Source organism: Pteropus medius, unplaced genomic scaffold, assembly GCF_902729225.1.
Source record: "Pteropus medius unplaced genomic scaffold, Ma_sr-lr_union100, whole genome shotgun sequence".
NCBI lineage: Eukaryota > Metazoa > Chordata > Mammalia > Chiroptera > Pteropodidae > Pteropus > Pteropus medius.
The window spans coordinates 4,223,869-4,241,578 of record NW_024353908.1 but is presented as its reverse complement, the minus strand read 5'-3'; the positions used below and the strand labels follow the sequence as shown (position 1 = coordinate 4,241,578).

Below are 17,710 nucleotides of genomic sequence, written 5' to 3'. Positions count from 1 at the left end.
AGCAAGTCTTCCCAGTGCAGGGAAGAAATGAGGGGGCGGTGTGAGTGAGTAGGCTGGGGGGCCAAGACAGAGGGCAGGGAGGCCAGAGCGCGCGTGGAGGGAAGAGAGGATGTGGCTCAGGGAATCCCTGCAAGGATCCCGAGACGGGGAAATCGGCCGGAGCAAAGTCTGAGCACCTTCCCCGGGATCTTACAAAGTTGCAACAACAAAAACAAAGTGGGAGGAAGGATGAGAGGGAGAGGATAGATACGATCAGGGCACCTTGGGAGTTACAACCGTTTATTTAGTCCTTATTCTCTCAAGGGGCGGGAGCTGTGCGGGAATGGGACGGGGGGGGTGTTGCTGCAGGCAGCAATTTCGAAGCAAACACTTGAGTCGGGGGCATGCGACTTTGTTTCTGGGCGCGGAGCTCTCCGGTGCCCGCGTGTGTCACCGCCAGTCTCCGGGGACAGAGGCGGAGCTCACAACAGGTGGGGAGGGAGACTTGCTGAGGGCCAAAAAGGAGAAGGAATCGAAGTTTCCAAGCTCTGTGGTATCTGGGGAGGAGGGGGGCAGGAGGCGGGGGCGAGGAGAGGCGGAGGCAACGAATGACCGCGACCCCGCGGCAACCAGCAAACTCTTCGGCTTTCGGCGCCGCGGTCCCCACTCGAAGCACACGCGGTTCCGGCTCACCGGCTCAGCTGAGTCCTCTGCGGGACAGGAATGGAGCGCAGGGAGCTCAAGAGGAAGGAAGGCGGTGCGCGGGCGAGGGACGGAGAGCCATCGACCGCCGGGACAGCAAGAGGGACGTAGCGACTCGCGCGTCTCAGGACAGATCGGAGTTTGGGAAGTCCCCCCGTTCCCCAAGGTTAAGAAGGGGGTAAAACCAGAAAATGTGTGTGGCGGAGAGGAGGGAAATCCGAGCGCGGCGACTCGCCGCAGCGCACTCTGCTCCTACTCCCCACTCGCCGATCTGGCCCCGGCTGCCGCGGGCCCTTCGCGGGGAGGCTGGGTTCCGTGGGCCGAGCGCGCATGGAGGTGCGTTTCTAGCTGGGGGTGTGCGAGTGTGTCTGAGTCTGCTGGGCTCCAGGAGGCAGCGAAGGGGTGCTCTAGCCGCCGGACTCAGGGCAAGGCGTGCGTGGCACCGGGGATGTCCACAGGAGCGGGGCACTAAGAGCGGGTGTCCCCATTCTGCCGCAGCTCGCGGAGCAACCCGAGGGCACACACTCGCGGAAAGCGAAGGGGAAAAGTTTGCTCCAAGTCCAAACTTTGAGCTGCAGAGGCGCCCAACGCGCGCCCCCTCCCGCCAAGGACCCGACCCGGGGCCCTGCACCCGCCCGGCTCCTCGGCAAGCACCCCGACGCGGTACTCCTAAAGTTGCTCCAGGCGGCCTGGGCTTATTTATTTCTCTCCCCGCGGCAATCGTGGCGAGCACAGAACAAGGCGTGAAGGGGCCGAGGGGAAGGCGATCTCGCCTTCTCGCCGCCGCTGCCCCCCCCGCCATTTGACTTATGCAAATGGACCCAAGACTTCAGGCGCCTCTTAAGTCCCCTCCACCTACCCGCGCCGGCCCGCAGCACCCACCCTGACCCCAGAGCCTGGGCCCCGACCTGTGTGGGAGAGAGGCTGAGAGGGGAGGGCTGGGGAAGATGCACGTGGAGCTTGGAGGTGGAGAGTGGTATTTTTTCTTTTTTTCTTTTTTTTTCTTTTCTTTTTTTTTTTTTTGTGCTGGTTGTTGTTGTTGTTTAAAGTGGCGGAAACAAGGCAGGAGGCGGCTTGGGAAAAAGTGGAGCAGAAATGGAAAAATACAAACTCACCCGCTGCAAATGGTCTCTCGGTGCAAACTAAGGTGTTTTCGGGCCTTTCCCCGCGCGCGCCCACTCCCGCCCGCGCGCGCACCCCCTCGCACACACTCACTCGCGCACACACACTCGCGCACACACGCACTCCCGGGCGAGGGCAGGGCCACCGCGAGTACAGCATGCAACCGCCACACAATAAATAACAATAGATTCCTCCGCTCGGGACTAGCTTCCCGGAGCCCTGCCAGCGCCGGTGGCGACGGCGGCGCGGGTAGCGTTTGGCTGGGGGCACTCCCCAGCCCGTTCCCCGGCCTCCTGCTAGGGCCCCCTGCCCGCCTCGCGCACCCCAAGGCCTCCAGCGCCCCCGGAGTGCGAGCCGCCATCCCCCGGACACTCGAGCGCTGGCACCCACTCCCCTCCCCCCGGCCTCCCGGAACAAATAAATAAATAAGGCGCGCGGGAGGCCAACACGTCGCGGAGGGAGATGTTGTTATTTTTTGCTGTTGTGCGTCCCTGACGTCACATCCACCTGCTGGGTAAACAACAAGGCTCTCAGCAAAAAAAAAAAAAAGAGAGAGAAGAAAAAAAAACGCAGCTGCTAGAACAAGGTTGGAGGGTGGGGGTCGCTCGGGGGAGAGGTCTCGGGAGGTGGAAATTAGGAGCGTCCAGGCTGGATGGATTAGAGAAGAGGGAAGCAGAACCGCACAGACCAGAGGAGGAAGGGAACGCCAGAGTAGTCCCTGGCAAAAGAGGGATCTGGCTAGAAAGACCTGGAAAATAAGGGGCAAGAGGGAGGAGGGATTCCTCAGAAGACCGGGAAGGGGGGGCCCATTCAGAAGCTGGAATAAAATGATAGGCAGAGTGTTAAATAGGGCCGAAGATGGGAATGTGATGGCTATTCGCTTGGTTTCTGAGCTAAAAATATAGAAGGAAGGGGAGAACATAGGCAAGGATGTGAGTCTCCTCCAGTTAAAAGTGAAAGTGTTTTTGCCATCAGTGACAGTTGAAGGAGGGGGAGGAGGGGTGGTGTTTTCAACCCCCTTTCTCCTCTCCCATCCACCCTCGATCTCTTTCTTTCTGCACTTTGTCCAATGAAAGAAGGCGAGTTCGGGAGGTGAAAGTTCAACAGAAGGACAAACCCCTGTTTGCAAGGAAGCAGAAACCTGCCAGCGACGGATTTTTCCCTGTATTTTGAATTAGGAAAGTGTAATGTGGGACGAGCCCCTCCCCTGATCCCCCCCACCACCCCCGTCCTGTCCTTGTCAGAGTCACTGCAGGAATGTGTAGTTAGATCCACTTCGGGGGAAAGTGGCTGCATCAGGAGCTGTGTTCTTGCCACGTTTCTCTTAAGAAAATGCCCAGGGGCTAGCATGTCAATCAGTTGTTTAACACAGATTACCTGCTCTCCAAGAGATCAGTCACTTGCAAAAAGCTTTGTCCAATTCTTTGGAAAGGTGAGATTTTTTTTTTTTTTCTTCTCGGTGCCGTTTTGAAGTTTGGTGAAATTTAGAAATTTGAAGGAAAAAATTAGGAGCCTGAATGAAATGTTTTGAAATATATTTTTAAAATGTATAAAACAAAAGACACTAGTATTTCTTTCGCTTTTATCAATACAAATAGAGAAGAAGACTTTTTGTTTCCAAAATGTGACTTAGAAAGATATAGGTTCCTGTGGTTTGTTGTTGTTGTTCATAGAAATAATTTTTTTCAGATTCATCACCCCAGATGCTGCCAAATTCCCAAGTCAGTACTTCCAAGCTACTGGCCAGCTCTTTATGAGAATATACTGAAAGTCACCCCTGTGGATTCCTACAACATACCAGGGATGAGGGGCTCGGAGAGTACTGCCGGATTGGATTTAAGACTAGCACAGTTGTAGATAATAAATATCCTAAAAAGGATATTATAAATTCTTTTGGAAAATTTTTTACAAATATTGTTAAACATTTACAGAATTCTAAATCTCAATTTCAATAATAGCATAAGACTACCACTTTAAAATTGCATCTGTTTTGCAAGTAAAAAATAACAAAGGCATTCACTGGTGTTACAGAATAAAGCCAGAGAAAGGGAGACTATGATAAGGTAATTCTACCATAGTCGGATTTATATTGAATGTATGCTGCACAAGATTCCATGCTATCCACACAAGGCCATCAATCAGATCTTTGAGACTAGATAAATAAAATGCATTTTAGTTTGAGTAGAACTTCCTAGAGGCTAGGGTTCATGTTATCTTTAATTCAAGACATTAAGACATTAATGACACACCTACTACGTTCTAGACTATATAGTAGGCACTGAGGGATGCAAAAATAAATAAAATTCCTGCCCTTGAGGAGCTCACAGTCTGCAGCTGTCAGGAATAACATCTGATATTTATTGAATGATTACTATGACCTAGGCACTGACATGAAAACTTTATGTCAACTTACTGCTCAAAGTAGCCAGTCTATTGCAGGAAAAAATGTTTTTTCATTTCTAAAATGTTTATGCCAGGTATAACATTTATGGTATATGTTGGGTTGCTGAGTTATAACTCAGGGAAACAGCGATTTATTTAAATGTGATAAATTTTTTCCTAGTCTGTAAAGAACAATTCATGCTCTGAGGTTGGTTTTCAGATTGAACAGTGGGTCTTAAAAAAATTATCAGTATTACCATACTAATAATTTCTTTAGATTGGCACTGACCTTATTCTGCATTTTAACTGCCTTAAATTCTACATTCATTTGAAAGTGGGGGCCAAAGTCAGATTGGCAACAAGTTTTGCAGACAAAAGGAAATCCTAGTTGTAAATCCCATGATATATTTTACTCAATTCTGTATGTGATACTGTCTAATGTGCTGTCTTATTAAAGAACTCTACATCCATTTGGCTTACATTAGAGGGAAACTTAACTGCAGTTTAACATATTGTTCATTTTCAACACTGTCACGTTACATTCATGGGGAGCACATTTTAATTTCTTTATCAGTAATCAACTCGAAGTTTCTTTTTGTTAAAGCAAGGGTTTTTAAATAAAGGGCGTGGGGGTAGGACGCCACCTTTTGGTGGTAAAACAAATAGAAATCCCTTTTTAAACAGATGTTCCTGACATCGTCTCATTTTTAATTACAAGGCAAAGGTGCTTGTCCCCATTTTGTGATACTTTAAGTAATAGGGGACAAAAACGTAAATGCAAAATTAGCAAATTATAGTTAACTGTGGCCAAAATTTTCCCAAAGGTATCAGAACATGTTAGTGCCCTGCCATGTACTATTAACTATTAGTCAAATACCAACTTTGTTCTGCAAATATCGTGTCAATGAATAGATGCACATTTTGAGGAACAGAAACTGAAGTGGATGTTTACCACTTAATGAGATACGTGAATGCTCTTCTAAGTTTTGAGTAAACAGAAACTTTAAAATCACCTAATTCAATGTTTCTTAAACTATAATTACCATCTTCCTAACTTTTGCCATAACTATATAACAATAGTTCCTGAATAATTAATATGCTATGCTCATTAGAGTACAGTTATTATGGTAATTGTCCAAATATTTTCCTTTAAATCAACCTATATTTTATTTATTTTTCTATTACTAGTTTAAATGAGAAATCAGTATCACCCTCCATAAATTAAAAACAATCACAGTGAAAACTAAACCACTGACTTCTCTTTGTTAGAAATGGACAGTGGCAAAAAATATAAAAATTAAAAATAATTTTTTAAAAAACAGTGGCAAGTGTTGAGAAGTGTTAATAGCAGGAGTATCAATGGAGAATTGGTTTTCTCTTTGTTTTTGTGGACAACCAAAGGATTGAAAGTGATTGCAAAGGGAGTATCGTTCTCAATATGTGATTTAATGTTATCTAATGCCGTCCCAGTGGCAAGGCTCCTACACTTTGAGAAACATCAAATTACCAAATAGAAAGCTGAGGCCCAGGAAGGTTAGATCACCCTCTAAGGCCAAATAATTGGTTAGTGGTTGGAAAAGGATCAGAACCCAGGTGCCTGGACTCGATGCCTTTATGTATTTCAGTCTCATGCTTTCCACTTCACAAGAGATGTGCCACTCATCTTCACACATTATGTGGCCTGTCTGGCTTTTCAGAAACAGCCAACCTAAATATCCCTTTACAGACAGAGGAGAAACAGAGGCCATGGAGGGTCAAGTTCAACCCCCTACTCACCCTTACCTCTCCCTCGGGTGTGGCAGATGTCCAGGTGGGGGTAAACACAGAGAAGTAAAGGGGGGAGGGCTGGGAGGAGAAAAAGGAAGTAGAGAGAAGAGACAGGTTAGTAACAAGTGGTCAGACTCTTCTTTAAATGAAAACTTACACTCCTCTTTCCTTCCCAGAAGAGAAAAATGGCTAATGAAAATAATGTGTTTCACAGTAAGTGGCAAGAGAAGTGTCCTTCATTCTGATGTCACTGTATGTCCACACCAGAAATCAACAGCTAGCTCCTGTTTTAAAGTATACAATATTAGACACTCTAGGAAAAACCACATTTGATAATAATAGAGTGGTTTGAAAAGCTGGTCAAAGAATGGTGAAAGATCCCAGTTTTAAAAGGCTTTTCCCCCAAAACAAAATTTGATCAGAGGCTCATCATTAAAACTATAAACAATAGTTCATTTTCTGAAGTTTTAACCACAAAGAGAGGCCTTAGTTATAAAGATTGCATTTCCTGCTTTCTTCCTTTTAAAGGCACAGTTCTATAAATATAAACATGGCCTGCAAATATTTTTTATGTTTTTCTAATTGGTCCTGGTGAAAAGAGGTTGCTGATAACTATAGTCTATAACTCTTTGTCCTGTGGTTCCCAGTAGATTGTAATCCCTATAAACTGCAATGCACAATGAACCATTTGGCCAAGTACTTCCACCCCAAAAAGCTATTCTAGTCCCGTAACCCCTGAAGATTCACAGTGCAACATGTTGGTAATTTGAAGACACATAAAGGGAGTACGGCAGCTCAATCCTACTTGCCAGAGGTAACTAGAACAATCTAGAGCCTTGCTATACAAAATGAGATATGCTGACCTGCAACATGGGCACCACCTGAGAGTATGTTAAAAATGTAGAATCAGTCCACTCCCTATACCTACTGAATCAAAATCTGCATTTTAACAAATCTTCCCAGCTGAGTCTGACACTCATACAAGTTTGAGAAACACATCTGCAGTGCACGTAGCCACTCACATAACACACACCATCTCCACAATCTTTACAGTCTTAAACTGCTCAACAGCACTGTAAGCTGTATGCCATACCTGGTTCTCCAAACTGGTGTCTTTTGTAAACTTTGTTGGTTCCTTGTTTTCAACCACGTGCAAAGTTAAGCCACTAAATCACCTATGTAAACCATGATTAATTCCTTTAACATTAATAGCAGGGTGACTTCTCTCTCCTGTTACCCCAAAGAGACTGCTAATTGCCTTCCAATTGTTTACCTTTGTATTGTTTTATGAGTGCTCAGAGAAGGATGGAAGATATTCCCCACCACGCCAGAAACAAATGCCAGACAGGTTTTGGGAAGACTGAACACATGCTATGACTACACTGTGTTAGTAGAAGGGCTTTGCTTTCTTTGTTTTGTTTTCTTTTTTATGGAAGGGATGACGCCTCCGTAATTACAGGTATTGCTGTTTAAAACTGAGAACGTTTTCCAAACCACTGAGGGGCCACACCTCTGGCAACCCATGAGCCGTCCTGTTTGGATTCTCTTTCCAGTTCCCTACGCAGTTTATAGAGACACATCCAAGCACCACTAGATTTACATTGAGTATAATGAAAGGAAGGAGGACCCCATCTAAGTATGGTTGCTTCATCAATAAACATGTAGGAACCACAGGTAAACCTCCCTGCTGATGGTTCATTTGTTTCTGTGAAGTTCTCAAAAAGACTAGTCACTTTACCTTCCTAACAAGAAAACAAGTTACTTTTGTAACCGCCCAAAAAATAATTAAAACTATTGTTTTAATACTGTCCTAAGGCACTATAATTAAGTCTCTGAGTAATTGTGTACCTGAATTTAAAATAAGATTTCACGTGTAAAGCAAAATTCTGATTATAATCTCTGAGAAGTGTCTTGGCTTAAATTTAGAATCCACAGGTACCAGCTCAGTATTACAATAGGTATTGTTCTGTAGGCTGGAGACAAACTGTTTGTATGAGAAGGGAAATGAGGCAGGTCTTCCCACCTTCAGGCACAGTGAGGTTGTGTGTTCCAAATTACAGAAGATTTTAAAAGGAGCTGTAGAATACTAAGCATGGGGATAGGCTGAGATTTTTGTTATGCTAAATTCAAGATTTTTTTTTTTTTAGTAACATCTATAAAATAGCTATCAAGAGAAGCTCCCCACCCCTCAGCCCCAGGATGTTCTTGAGCCACTGTTAAAGTTAAAAAGCCATATAAAGATTAAAACTCTGATATCCCCAAGGCTAGGCTGAATCCTTTGGTAATGAATTGGAGTCCTAGGTATCCATATGGACAGTTTTTAAAAATATACATTTATATTTACAGATAAATACAGAAATAGACCTCTATGTATATGTATGTGTAAGTTAATATACATACATATATTTCCTAGCTCCGTCCACTAAAAGGGGCTAGAAGCAGCAAATACACCCCAATAGCAATGAGCACAACTAGCACCCAGATCTTGTTTTCTAAATACCTTTCTCCAATAAAAGAAATTAGGGATCTTGAAAAACTAGTTAATTCCAGGGATGGGGCAGGGAAAATACAAGATTAGCCTGGAGTATCTTATGCCAGAAAGTGCTAAAGGAAGTGCAAAAAAAAAAAAAAAGACAGTAGAAGGTGTGGAGAGACTTAAGGAAAGGCATAGGAGCTAACCTGAAAGAGCTCCCCAATGCTCAAAGTTGAAACATCTTGAACAAGAAAAGAAATAACAATAGTATTGGATTATAACACATACATATATATGTGTGTGTTATATATATAACATATATATATAACATATATGTGTGTGTGTGTGTGTGTGTGTGTGTGTGTGTATAAACATACATAAATGAGAAAGTGACAGAAGATTTCTTACAGAAGATTAGTGGGGTCCAATAATCAGTGTTTTAACAAGTTTTACTAGATGACTGATAACATGGCCTAGAGCACTCAATCACATAACCTATATTATTTAAAGCGGGTTATGTGTAGTCAGGGAGCAGTGGGTACTGTGGGGAATTTGAGCACATAGGCCTCAACTAAAACGGAGCAGATGTTGAGTGCCCTCATTGGGAAAGCAAGCCCAAGGCAGAAAGAACTTTTGAATTTTCAAGAGAGTCAAGAAATCCAGATTTTTATCCAAATAGTCCTCATTTGGTGAGGGACCATGGAAACAGGAATTCTTAGAAGGTCACCAGCTGGTTATGATATACATTGAGGTTTGGAATCCTTCTGTGAGGATTTCTAATTATTATCTATACTGGGACTATCTCCATTTATAAAAAAGAACTTTAAAGAGGGCAAGACGAACAGTAATAGAATGACTATAGACCACAGAATTGTACTATAATCATGTAATGTAATAAATATAGCTACAAAGGTAATCATATTACAATATGTAAATGTATCAAAGTTAACAGATTATACAACAGGTTATACCTTCAATTTATACAATGTTATATGTCAAATATATTTAATTAAAAAAAAAAAGAAGACATGACATAAACAAAACAAGACACTGTAGCATTGCAAAAGGTTCCTAGAGGTCATGTAATTTAACTTACTGGTTTTCCACAAGTGAAAATAGTGACAGAAAGTGAAAGTAGTGAAAATAGTGACAGAAAGATTAGCTGAAACGCCTCAGAACTAGGCAAGGTAAAGTCTTGGTAACTGGGGAGTCTTGGGTGTCAGACATACCTAGGTGAAAATCCCAGCACCACACTTACCGGTATGTCACTTTGAGTAAGTTCCTGAACCTTTTCAATCTGCTCCTTGGTAACACAGCAGCAGTAACTGCATATATCTTCTTTTAAAATTTATTTTTTATTAAAGTATAGTTAACAATATTTTATTAGTTTCAGGGGTACAACATAGTGATTTGACAATCATCTACCTGACAACGTGATCATCACACAAAGTCTAGGAACCATCTGTTGCCATACAAAGTTATTACGATATTATTGACTATTTTCCCTATACTGTCTGTACTTTACATCCTCATGACTTATTTGGAAGTCATAGGGTTGTAAAACAGCATAGGGAAAATAGTCAATCATTGGAAGTGTGTACTTATTAATCCCCTTCCCCTTTTTTACCCATCTTTCCTCTGGCAACAATCAGCTTATTCTCTATATCTGTGGGTCTGTTTCTGTTATGTTTTTTCATTTGTTTTGATTTTTTTTTAGGTTCCACATTTAAGCAAGATCATATGGTATTTGTTTTCTCTGACTTATTTCACTTAGCATAATGCCTTTTAGGTCCATCAATGCTGTTACAAATGGCAAGATTTCATTTATTTAGGGCTGAGTAATATTCTATTGTATGTGTGTGTGTGTTCACATTTTCTTTATCCATTCTTCTATCAATGGACACCTAGCTTGCTTCCATATCTTGGCTATTGTAAACAATGCTACAATGAACATAGGGGTGCATATATCTTTTTGAACTAGTGGTTTTATTTTCTTCAGATAAATGCCCAGAAGTGGAATTGCTGGATCATATGGCAGCTCTATTTTGACATTTTTGAGGAAACTACGTACTCTTTTCTAAGGTGTCTGCACCAATTTATAATCCCACCAACAATGTACGAGGGTTCCTGTTTCTCCACTGCCTTGCCAACACTTGCTACTGACTTTTTGTTAATAGCCATTCTGATAGGTTCGAGGTGATATCTCATCATGGTTTTGATTTGCATTTCCCTGATAATTAGTGATGTTGAGCATCTTTCCATGTCTGTTGACCATCTGTATATCTTCTTTGGAAAAATGTATATTCATGTATATTGGAGAAATGTCTATTTTTTAATAGAATTTTTTTTGATGTTGTGTTGTATGAATTCTTTATGTTTTTTGGATATTAACCCTTTGTTGGATATATCATTTGCAAATATCTTCTCCCATTCAGTAGGGTTTTTTGTTTTGTTTTGTTTGTTTTATTGATGGTTTCCTTAACATGAAAAAGCTTTCTAGTTTGATGTAGTCTCACTTGTTTATTTTTCTTTTGTTGCCATTATTTGAGGAGACATACCCCCCCCCAAAAAAATTACTAAGACCAATGTGAAAGAGTTTACTACTTATGTTTTCCCATAGGAGTTTTATGGTTTTAGGTCTTACATTTAAGTCTTTAATCCATCTTGAGTTTATTTTTGTATATGGTGTAATAAAGTGGTCCAGCATCATTTTTTGCATGTATCTGTCCAATTTTCCCAACATCATTATTGACGAGACTATCTTTTCCCCATTGCCTATTCCTACCTCTTTGTCATAGAGTAATTGACCATGTAAGCACGGATTTATTTCTGGGCTATAGATTCTGTTCCATTGATCTATGTGTCTATTTTTGTGCCAGGACTATACTATATTGATTGCTTTGGCCTTGGAGTATAGTTTGATAACAGGTAGCATGATACCTCCAGCTTTGTTCTTTCTCAAGATTACTTTGGCTATTCGGGTCTTATGTGGTTCCATATAAATTTTAGAATTATTTGTTCTAGCTCTGTGAAAATGCCATTGATTTTTTTATATGGATTGCATTGACTCTGTAGATTGCTTTGGGTAGTATGAATATTTTAATGATATTAATTATTCCAACCCCTAAGCATGGTATATGCTTCCATTTATTTGTGTCATCTTCAATTTCTTTCATTGGTGTCTTATACCTTTCAAAGTACAGGTCTTTCATCTCTTTGGTCAAATTTATTCCTAGGTACTTTTCTTTTTTAGATATAATTGTAAATGTGATTGTTTTCTTAATTTCTGTTTCTACTAGTTTGTTATCAGTGTATAGGGATGCCGCTGATTTCTGTATATTAATTTTGTATCCTGCAATTTGACTGAATACTGAACTCATTTATTAGTTCTAATTAGTTTTGTAGTGGAATAAAAAAATGTGTTACTCTGCACACATCTTACAGGGTTGTTGAAAGGATGGACTGAAAGAATGCATTTGCAGTAGTTAGCCCAGGGCTGGGGGCTGAGTAAATGCTCAACAAATCTTAGTGCATTGGAAGAAGCAGAGCTTGATTCAAAATTCAGGAATCCTGACTCTCTCAGAGCTTCTCCAGGTTTTAACTGAAGGAATTCTAGGCCTTGGAGCTCAGATGTAGAACATTTTATCTGGATTTTCTCAGTGCCTTTCAAATCATTCCACTTAGGCTGCCTGCCTCACCAGCTTCTGAAATCAAGTCTGCCTGCAATTGATCAATCCTCGATGCTAGAATAAGATGGAGATATATATATATATTTATATGTGTGTGTGTGTGTGTGTGTGTGTGTGTGTGTGTGTGTTTAAGTCAGAACTGGAAACAGCCATAGAAGAATCACTTTCCCAGACAGGGACATTCTCATGAAACTGAGCCTGATCTTGAGAAACAGATCAGGATTTCTTGACCTGGGCACTGTTGACTTTTGGGGCTGGATAATTCTGCGCTATGGGGTACTATGTTATACCTTGTAGGATGCTTAGCAGCCATAACTGGCTTCTCCCTACTAGATATCAGTGACCCCAGTTGTGACAACCAAAAATGTCTCCAGACATTGCCAAAAGTCTCCCAGGAGGTAAAATTGCCATCAGGTAAGAATCGCTACTGAAAGCACCCCGAGGGCAGGCAGGCAGGACTCTCTCTGGGGCACCAACATTCCTCTCCCTGACACTGGTTTTTATCTGATAACTTCCTCCACGAGGAAAAGCAGAAATCAGTCTCATTTCTATCTGTGAGCGAGTAGCCAAATAATTTTCTTTTCAAGAAAAAGGTGGCTTAAGGTGAGGTTCTTTGTAACTTGAACAGAGTTTTGTGACTGTAACTCCATAGCCATAGTCACCATCAAACCTTTTCAGTTCTGACAAAGCTATTGGCAGCAAAGCTTGTTCCATCATGATTAAGTAGACTTTATTAAAGTCAGTGACTCCATAAACAATGTCAGATGTTTGTGTCAGACTCACAGATCTCAATCTAAAAACAAAATGCAATAAAGGAAGTGGCGACGAATAGAATCAGAACTTTAGGATATTGCATCTCATAAGATGACACATGGAATTTATATTAGGTGGAAACTTCATCTAGATGTTCTAATTAAAATTCCTCTTCCTCTAGGAAGTCCCAAGGCATTTGCATCTCAGGTGTAGGAAGCTGTGGAACCAGCCAGACAGTTTATCATATGGAGGGGTCAGTGCCTATCACAAACTCCACCTTCTCAATACTAACTCAGCCCTCTCTCTGCGGTTCCTGAAAAACTTATGTAACCCAGCATGTTGTTGCTATTTTAATGAATAATAATGGAAAGGTCTGAATGACTACTAGATTGATAGAATGATTTGGAAAAAACAAGTGTTTGTTTCCAAGACTTTTGCTAACCTTGGAATTTTGATGGTTTTACACTCTAACATGATTCTAGGGATTCATTTCAACTTTGGAGGAACCTTCTTATGAGAAGCAGAAGTGGGCATCTGCCAGGGCCCCTCACACAGCAAGCCTGATATCAGTTTTATTCAATCTTTCATTCAACACATATTCATTGTGTGCTACTGTGTACCATTCACTGTTTTAGACATTTGGGAAGAGGAGTAAACAAAAAATAAAAATCCTTGCCTTCATGGAGCTTACATTCTTGTGAATTATGTGTAATTTTTCAACTGAGCATTTTTTGAGGAAACTAGAAGCTATAAGCACCAAAATAAACTGAACAGGTCCACAAAGAGTATGTATTTTGTTAGAATTATCACTTAAACAATAAGAAAATACTAAATAAAACTTTTGTAGATTTTGAGGCAAGGGATAAAAATAGAAAAATAAATGAATAATAATGATAAAATGGTTACAGAGAAGTTTGAAGGTTAATAAACCAACTGTGGGAAGATCAGGCCATTCTGAAAACACATTGACTCCCCAGCTTAACTAGAAGAAGTACATAGGTCCTAGAAAGATTCAGAAAATGATGTCAAAATTTGTGTTTTTAGGAGGCAGGGAGAGAGAGAAAGAGAATATATCTCTTAGTGGCAAGTGAGCTGTGGCATTCTACTGAAAAGAGTTTAGGGCCCAGAGAGAAATGGTGGAATGAAGATTATGATTCTGGCATACCTACAAGACTCCAATTGGCACAACAAAACCAGCCTTTCCTCCAGGCAACAGAAAATATCTTCTTCTGGAATGCTTGTCTTAGGACACAAAACAGCAAAAGGTAGAAGAGGCCAATCAAATCTTCTCTGGTTGTTCCAGCAGGGGCTGGGACAGCATGAATCTTATGCTCAAAGGGAACAAATTGTGCATTTTCTAGGTCAGAATTCAGAAGTTAGAATTCTGGTGAAGAGATGATAATGGTCTGTTTAATTTATATTGTCATCCCTAAGGAAACGGCAACATCTATGCTCTAAAAGAATTAAGCATGGCTGGCCTGCTGCTTGCCTCATGGATCTCTGTGCTGGCTGAAAGGTCACATGTTTCTGAATGTTTGGAAGTGTATTACCCAGTTGTTTGTTTGTTTATACCTCCCCTATAAACAGTTTGGTCTCCATATGCAGAAAAGAAATAATGTGAGCAGAGCAAACACACAAACATACACACTCTCAAAAATGCTCTGCTCCAGTGTCCAATACAGTAAGATTATTCTAGGACTTTATAGTAGGGCAGAAAGAATCATAAAGAGAAAGACTTTAGTTTTTCTTACAGTTTCATCTCATGCTCAGTACTGAATAATATATTTAGAAAGTTACAGTAGCTCCTTGGTTATATGACAATGTTAAAGTTGGCTTTTCTGGTTTATAACAAAAGAAAATATAGTTTAGAATTTCATACTCTCTAGTGTCCTTACAAATTTTTCTCTCTAAAATTCACCTATATCATGATTGCTTTACTTAGGGTAAAATTATTTTATGCCTATTTTGTGTATTGATGCTACAATTATACCTTTCATGCTGTGTGAGGGGCACTGGAGCCTTCACCTTGCTGTTCCTCAAACTCCTCACATAACTGGGTCTTTCTAATCTTCATTTCTCAATTGAAATGTCACCTATTCAGAGGAACCTTCCCTGACTTGTTTCTTGATTATTGTCTGGTTTCCTCCCTAGAAATAAGCTCCATGAGGCCACAGACCTGCTCACTTTTGCTCACTACAAATTCCTCAGAGGCATATAGTGGGTACTTAAATATTTGAGTGAATGAATGAACAAATAAACAAATGATTAAGTGGCAAGATCACTGCCATTAGGAGATCCCATCTCTTTAGGCTTTTTCTTCCTTCACTATAAAATGATCATAATGACACCCAACTCAGAAATGAGAGATTCAAATGGGTATTAAAATTTCCCTTAAAAGGGACCCAAAGACATGAGTGTGGCCATGCTGAGTAGGAGCTCATAGGGTAACCAAGAAAGTCGAGACAGAGTCCATGGAAGTGAACCAGCTGGGAAGGGTCTTGGGAGCTAACCTTGGGATCACCACTCACCTGAGACTCCACCAGCATCAAGTTCCACATTTCGGGTCTAGCAGACAAAGAAGAGCTTGAGCCTCTGGTGACCTGTATGTCTCTTAGCTCAACATATGTATTTACACATGTTAAAGTTTCACCTGGACCCCAGAATAACCAAGACCTTTTAATTGTATGAACAGACACACTTAGGAGAACTTTCAAAGTTATTTAAAATTGGAAACATATGCCATAGGGAATAAAGCCAGGCAAATATATTCAGAATTGAAACACATGATGCATAACTATAATGCAAATAATAATGCAAATGAACACACACACACAACTGAATTTATGGTTTCAAATGTGTGCAGTACACTTAAAAGTAGTCACTTTAAGGATCTTTGCACTTTTTCTAACAATGATTCCATTTATCAAACCACATTTGGATCTCCCTTTTTGCAATTCCCATAAGAAAATTTAGACACTGGTTAAACATTGCCTCTTAAGGTAAATTTTGTCCACGCGGCTCTGTTTGATTTTTTGAAAATAACCAACCAGAAATTCAGAGTATTCCTGGGCGGGAAGCAGGCCGGGGGTGGCAGTGGCGGAGGTGGAATGGGCAACCAAGTGGGGTGATTCCTGGTGTTTTTCTTAAATAATGAAACCTGGGTTTCTTGTCTGGTTCAGAAAGTAGCTTTAAAGGCAATAATCAAAAGTGAAATTCAAAAGATATTTCACTGGTAGCATCGCTGAAACAAGCATATAATTTCCCAAAGTAGGAAATCTTGAAGAACAACATTCTTTTGAATCTATAACATGTAATATATTTATTTTAAAATTCCATATGATTACTTACAGAACATCCTTATTTGGGGAAAATCAACTTAAAAATGTGTACAACCCCCTACTTCTAAACAGCTCTATGTTACATTTAGGGGCTGTATGTTTCCATTCCGGTATGTCACATGAGAAATTAAAATATCTCTTTTTGCTTTTCAAGCAATCATAAGCAAGATCAAATGAATAGGAGGTAGACTGTTGTAAACAGAATTAATCACTTGTTTTATAAAAGTCACAGGACTGCAATAATCATAACTTTGTTTTTTAATACTTTTTTAAAAATAATGAATACTGATAGCAGAAAATGTAGAAAACAGTAAGCATAAGTAATAATTAAAAAATATCCATAATCCTATCATCTATAAGTAATCAAGATAAGCATCTGGGCATATATCCTTCCAGATCTTTCTCTAGTATGTGTGTGTTTGTGTGTACTATAGACAAATAGCCTAAGGTGGATGCCACATAGTAGCTGAAGGACCTTGTGCAAGGTACTCTGTGCCTCTGTTCTATCATCTGTAAAATGGGAATAATAATTTTTGCCCTGTGCATCATAACAGTTAAATGACACCAGGAACATTAAGCTCAGAGCCTAGTATCTAACACATAATAACTCAAATTAATTATACCTGTGTTATTGTTGTTATACAATTTGAAACACAGCTGTTATCACTGAAAATTTTATTGTGAGCATTTTCCTTGACATTATTTTAAATTCCATTACAAAAGCACAATTAAATCTTGGAGCCATTAATCTGTTACTCAAAACTGTCCACACGTTGGCAAGTAGAAGAAGTTGTTGCCTGTTATGAAGACAGAGACGTCAAAGCCAGTGATAAGGATTAAAAAGAAAAAGAAAAAAAGTCTCTTTGGAGTTTGGCATCAAAACCACCAGAATTAGCATCACTGGCAGTGAGTTCAGGCACAAATATATTAACATTAAAAAAAGATACAGGTAATTTTATAATAACTATGTGTTACAGGCATATACTAGACTAATCAGGGAGATCACTTCATGAATTATATAAAAGTCTAACCACTATGTTGTATACCTGAAACTAATATAAAATAATATTGAATGTCAACTGTAATTGAAAAAGAAAAATTAAAAATAAATCTATGTGAAGTTGGGTCTAGTCCAGTGGTTCTTATCTAAGGAAAACTTTGCCCCCCAAGGGACATTTGACAATGTCTGGAGACATTTCTCACAGTTTTGGGAGTGGGGTTACTGTTATCTAGTGGGTAGAGGACAGAGATGCTGCTGAATATCTACAATGCTCGGACAGCCCCACAACGAAGTATTTGGCTATTTAAATGTCAGTAGTGCTGAAGCTGAGAAAACTTGTCTAGTCCTAATTAGCTTTATAATCTCAAACAAGTCACTTCCCCTAGTAATGATGGTGATAATAACAGTTCACATTTATTGAGCACTGCGGCTAAGCACTGTGCTAAATGCTTCATGTAGATTATTCTGTTTTTACCTTCCCCACAGTCTTATAATGCGACCTCTA

The 17,710-nt window shown here is 40.4% G+C and overlaps 2 protein-coding genes across 21 annotated transcripts in view; one reads left to right on the top strand and one right to left on the bottom strand.

Annotated features, from left to right (window-relative positions):
• Window positions 1–17,710, bottom strand: part of EIF4E3 (eukaryotic translation initiation factor 4E family member 3) — a 337,156-nt gene that overhangs the window by 203,084 nt on the left and 116,362 nt on the right. For 12 of the 18 annotated variants that reach the window (XR_005650437.1, XR_005650439.1, XR_005650438.1 and 9 more), the window contains exon 1: window positions 1,797–2,750. The exons of the other annotated variants lie outside the window; for them this stretch is intronic. Coding sequence is in view for 9 of the 12 variants with exons in the window: in XM_039851686.1 (XP_039707620.1) it covers window positions 1,797–2,725 (929 nt within the window). In the remaining 3 variants the exon portion in view is untranslated. Of the gene's footprint in view, window positions 1–1,796; window positions 2,751–17,710 lie in introns of those variants that run through there. 18 annotated transcript variants of the gene reach the window in all.
• LOC120593766 (uncharacterized) lies at window positions 314–5,756 on the top strand. 3 transcript variants are annotated; one of them, XR_005650444.1, is made up of 2 exons: window positions 314–3,235; window positions 3,493–5,506. XR_005650444.1 is itself a non-coding variant. In XM_039851702.1 (2 exons), the coding sequence occupies exons 1-2, from the start codon at window positions 323–325 to the stop codon at window positions 3,658–3,660; spliced, it is 693 nt and encodes a 230-aa protein (XP_039707636.1). In that variant the 5' UTR covers window positions 314–322; the 3' UTR covers window positions 3,661–5,756. The 3 variants fall into 3 exon arrangements, 2 of the variants coding, with proteins under 2 accessions (XP_039707636.1, XP_039707635.1); XM_039851702.1 differs by having other exon boundaries at window positions 314–847; window positions 3,493–5,756; XM_039851701.1 differs by having other exon boundaries at window positions 314–1,017; window positions 3,493–5,756.